This window comes from Dreissena polymorpha, chromosome 7 (genome assembly GCF_020536995.1).
Source record: "Dreissena polymorpha isolate Duluth1 chromosome 7, UMN_Dpol_1.0, whole genome shotgun sequence".
In the NCBI taxonomy this organism is placed as follows: domain Eukaryota; kingdom Metazoa; phylum Mollusca; class Bivalvia; order Myida; family Dreissenidae; genus Dreissena; species Dreissena polymorpha.
Window position 1 is genome coordinate 88,335,318 of NC_068361.1, and position 5,613 is coordinate 88,340,930.

Genomic DNA, 5,613 nt, shown 5'->3' on the forward strand with positions numbered 1-5,613 from the left:
ATGAAAGAGGAACAACAGTATGCGTGGTCCTCAGGTATAGTTCAACAATCGTTGTATAAACAAACAAATTATTCATGTTTTTTTCTTAGCTATTTTACAACCACAAAAAAGTTGCATCACTTGTATACTGCAGCCACCATGTTGGTTAGTCTGTTGTTTGGCCTTGAAGTGTCTAATGTCTTTCAAACTACTTTTTATTTCATATTCAAGAAAGACACAACTTTTTGAGTGACACACTAATAACAGTTTCGATGACGAAATCCCGCCATGTTGGATTTATATCTTACAGCTGCATCTTATTTTTTACTGTATTATAGTATTATAGTATTTGATTCACAGAATTCGAGATTATGTTTGATATAATGATTTTTTTTTGAAAACATTATACAAAATGGTCGAATTGTGGCAAAATGTTATTGGTCGGCCATTTTGGATATGTCTTTTCTTTGAATCGGAAAACTTAAATAAGCATTTAAGCATGCAATGAACATAATTCGTTGCAGTGATTGATGTTATACTTCCTTTGATTGAAAACAAGAACATAAAATGTGCGGCCTTCACTGATTTTGTATAGATTTTTTTGGCTTTCATTATGTGTCGTCTTTTACAATATGTATGTTTATGTATTTATCAATTATTTGTATTGATATATGTATACATTGGTGGTAAAAATATAGCATTGTTTTAGGTGAAACCTCTTGAAAGATATGTGTCAAGCGGTAATAGGGGTCCATTACTCCATTGTATTGCTTTCTTGTTAAACCAGTTTCCATTTCTAAACAAGCTTAACATGTCACTGAATAAATAGATTCATATTTAAAGTAAGTTTGCAACAATCAATATGATGAATAAATATGTGGGTGTTTTTAATTCTTGAAATTCAGGTGACCCAGTGACTTACACTTATTGGGTAAGTGGCTACGAAAACTCCAGGTTTCACGGTAATGAAGACTGTGCTGGGACTTGGAGCTAAATCCTACATGGTCGCTGGGACGATATTGCGTGTTCCAGCCGTTTGAACTATATATGTGAATGCAGTAAGATTGTATACAAACAACAAGCTTGTTATTAGCTTGTTATACATTAGATCGTGGATTCAGCAATATTTAATACATTAAACCATTTAAATTCTGGCGAGACATCAAGTCAGTGGATCTGTTCGTCAAAGAAAGGTTGCTGATGGTAAATAAAAATCGATATAGGCCGATTAAGATTTAATTGACCTATAATTATTGCGATAATTATATGAAGCGGAAAGATTTATTGCAAATAGAATTTCAAAAATTGTAATATTTAATGTTAAGAAACGCAAATTTTAAACCATGGTTTATTATACACACTTATTATTGGAGATGAAATCAACATCCTTGTTTGACGTAAAACGTTTTAAAAAATTAAATGTCATCGATACATATTTTAGATCTAAATATATTTAAGATGGATATAAATTACGTTTTATATGATCATAATTCTATTCTTATGCTGACATAAAAAAACTATGTGTAATTTATAAAGCCAACATAAAATAACACATATTCCAATTTAAAACTTCACTTCACTTGTTGGGAAGTCGGTTACTATAAAACGGTATGTTCTGCGCTTATTTTTTCCTTTTATCAATTGTAAAAGTGATATTTCACAGTTCAATGTTCGGCCTCGACGCATTTAATTAGCTTGTTTGTCATTGTGGAGATAAAAATTGCGATGATGGCGTTGTGAAATTTAAAATGACGTTTTTCTATGAAAAATTCTTTATTTTTACAAATAAAAAGTGGATACACAAGTGTTTTATTTTTTTCAAATGAATTCGCTTTTATCAATTCACATAGAATATATGACAATTGTAAATACGAAATATTCGTATAATTTATTTTAGCATACGTAGAACTAAATAAACATGTCTGATATAAAATGCTTTTTATTTACTTTCTCTATTTTTTTCTTATGAAGTTAATTCCAATAAAAGATGTTAAGAAACAATTACAGAAGGAAATTCAGTGAATTTTACTTATTCAAATATTGGGTGGTATATGGTCGAATTATGCTTCAGACAGACAATTAACACATAAGTAAATCTCAAATAAATTATAGGTCATGATGACCGAATTACACAGTTTACAAAATGACAGGTTCTAGAGAAGACACGAAACAAAAAAAATATGTTTTATGTTGTTGAGAACAAAAACACATCAGTTTTTTTTCAACTACGATTGTATTGTTTAGAGTCATTTTTTATTATCTCATGTTGGTTATTTAATTCAGAGTCAATACTGACAGTTATATTTGCAACGACAACACTAATGCCTCAAGTCTTCATACCAGATGGTTATTGTGTTATTTTAACACCATACACAATACATTAGAAATAATATTGCGAAATTACATAAAGGCAAACATTTCACACATGATCAGACAAGTTCTAACTGTTTAAGTTTCAGAAGACATCCACATGTGTCCTGGATCTGTTCAGGAAACATTCGACGATACAATTATCCCCTGGCTCAACACGGCGACAGCTGTTACGAACTGCAGACAAAGAAAATGATATGGGCCCACGGCGAGTACATTTGTAAGCAACAAGGCGGACATCTAGCAACAATAACCAGTGTGATGGAGCAGGACTTCGTGGACACCTTTATGGCAAGCCACAATCCTGGCAACGCTGTCTGGATTGGGCTTCATGACCTGAATGTTGAGGGACAGTTTGAGTGGACTTCAGGTTTGTGTTACTCTTAAAATTGTATTTAAATCATGCTTTAGTCGAGTTTTTTTAATTTATCACAACAACATCCATGAATAAATGTTGGTGCAGCAGTAATAATTACAAATAATTGCGTATTTTAGTGATGGCATTAGTAAAATATGTAGCCAAAATGCATTAGGTAAACAAAGTGATTGTTGTCTGTCCCAAAAGTGAAAAACAACGCGAACAAAATGTGTTTGTTATGTAATTAAAAACACTTCTATTTCCAATATAATAAAATGCGACGTCTTCTACATGTATGGCTAATACAATCGAAATAAACGTTAAATAATGAACCGTTATGGCTAATGAAAGACGTCATTTATACACTTTGCGGAAAGTTATGACCATTAAACGTCTAATTGTCTTGTCACTTGACCATTTTCCTAATCAAATTAAATCAAATATTAAACCAAGAAAGACGACCAAAGCAGAGCTTCATAAACAACGCCACTTGACGGTCCTCTTGCATCTTCAAAATTTCAGACGACTGATTAACTGCTTGTTTCGTGGCTTAAATATTTCCATCATTAACGTTATGTATAAAGGATAGATAATAAAAACGGATCGATAAATTCCCATTTTTTAGTAAATTAATATAAAATTATGCAATAAAACTCGAAAACAAATTGTATATATGTTAAGTTCTTTGACCTCGAACTTCTCTAATTGCTCAACAATAGCTCTCCAATTAATATTTACCCCTTTAATAACATGGAAAGGCTAACGTTTTGCATCTGCTGATCCACCACATAACCCTTTTAATTTGCCGGTTTCATTCCGAGAACAGGGTGCACTTTCGTTTTTAATATTGCAAACCATTCTAGTCCTTACAAACAAAACAATCGTTTTCGAAATCGACATGAATGGTGAAAACATTGTCGCTACAGTTTATTCAAAATGTGTATCTATGTGTTTTAAATATATGCATCCGCGCATGAATATTGTTTACGAAAATAACGTTAGAATTACAACGCTGCTTATAATGGATTCTAAGCAACACAAGTTTACAAATAAGTTAAACGTCAATGGTCAATACTATTAAAGATGAAAATACTGTTCAAAGGCGTTTCAACTGCTCATTTTGTTTTCGAAATTCGCCCCCCATGTTTCACCTTTTTTCAATACCAACGAGCGCTGTGTATCTACACTATATATATCCAGTAAATGTTACATGAAACGTTTCCTTTTAATAACGTTTTGTTTACTACCGATTTAAACCAACGCGGGGTAAAACTTGCGATAGAGCACAATTCGTCTTTAATATGATCAAGTATAGATACTAAATGTCGCATTTAAAAATAAGGATAGCTTATTCTGCTATGTTTAAACTTTATTGCGCCATGGTTTACTTTAACATTCAAGAAAAAACGAAACGTTGCATCACGACTGTGGCATTTTAAATGAATGTATTACCATCAGTGTTGTTTTGTTAGGTCTGACCATAAACGAATATAGAGGTTAAATTACATTCCTTGGTTAGCCGGCGTGGATGAATCACATTGACTTGATATTGCTTGGAATAGCAACTACATGTAGTTTATACGATTACCGCCGCAATAGGTCTAAGGTTGATAAAACGTAGCCGCACAAAGCTCGTCATAATCTTTAAGCATCACTTGATAAACGTTTCTCCAACTCGGTAGCAACGATGTATTGTCTATATTAGGCGAAAGTGTTACCTACACGAACTGGGTTCCAAACCACATGAACAACTTTGAAAATTACCTCACTGAGGACTGTATTGCACTGATCCCGTACCAGCGGGGCCAGTGGGACGATATACCATGTGGGAAACAAGACTCTTCCTATGGATTAGAAATAGGGGAGAAGCATTACACCTTCTGTGAATACAGTAAGAATTGTGCATGTAAAATATTCCGGGAATTGATAATTGGACATTGAAACTTATTCTTGCAAATTTTTTGTAAAGAATAATGAGGTATATACTATGTTATCTATACACACAAAGAAAAGAAAATAGTGCTTGTTTATGTTCAATTTATTTTCGTAACAAAATGTATGCTGCTAGGCTTTTACCCCACCCAGTTGTTATTGTATTGCGTAATTTAACTAAGGCTCGTTTTCGATTAAATATCATAATCACAGTAAGAATTTAAATGAAACATTAAAGATAATATCTTATTAATTTATTTAAAGTCATGCCATTGTTAAACTTGTGTATTTGTCAACGATTAAACTTATTATTGTTGTTCGCGCTTGCATCCTATTCATTCATTAAAATCCGCCATTTCGTATGACGTTCATTGGTAGGTATTTTTACTTTAACGGTCGTCACATGTCATTGACGTCACGACGGTTTTAGTATAAATAGCGGGGTCAAACGTAAACAAGTTTCACTTTCGAAAACAGCTTAAACGGAGAAAGATCAAAATTGAAATGATACTTTAACTACTTCAGATTAATATTAGCATTTAAAAAGGCTTTGAAAAGTCGTGAGATGCAGGTACGAATATTTTATTATTGTTTGTATACGATATTTTGATATATGCTTTTGTTATCATAATGAACATAATTATGAAACTGAAAGTAAAAGTACATAAACTTGTATAACCCTTTGTTTTTATCTTGTTATACGGCATAGCAATGTCTCTACCTTATTGCTGAATTGGACAATAGTGATCATTGTCTTTTGCAGAAATTCATGGACACAACGTGTTGGTCGGATAAGATACGGATACCTCTGCTCTACATGAAATATGAAAATCTACGTTCACAACATGCTCCTTTCTTTGTATCAGTCATTTCATAATAAACATTTAGTTTAATTTATCGAAAAAGTGATGTTTATTTGTCGTCATACACTTGACAAATCGAAATAATATTAACCAATACAAGTCGAATCATTT

The 5,613-nt window shown here is 32.3% G+C and overlaps 1 protein-coding gene across 1 annotated transcript; it reads left to right on the forward strand.

Annotated features, from left to right (window-relative positions):
• Positions 1-5,613, forward strand: LOC127839905 (echinoidin-like). The gene is made up of 4 exons (XM_052368298.1): positions 1-34; positions 2,471-2,719; positions 4,413-4,598; positions 5,403-5,613. Exons 1-4 carry the CDS (start codon positions 1-3, stop codon positions 5,432-5,434), a joined length of 501 nt encoding a protein of 166 aa, XP_052224258.1. The 3' UTR covers positions 5,435-5,613.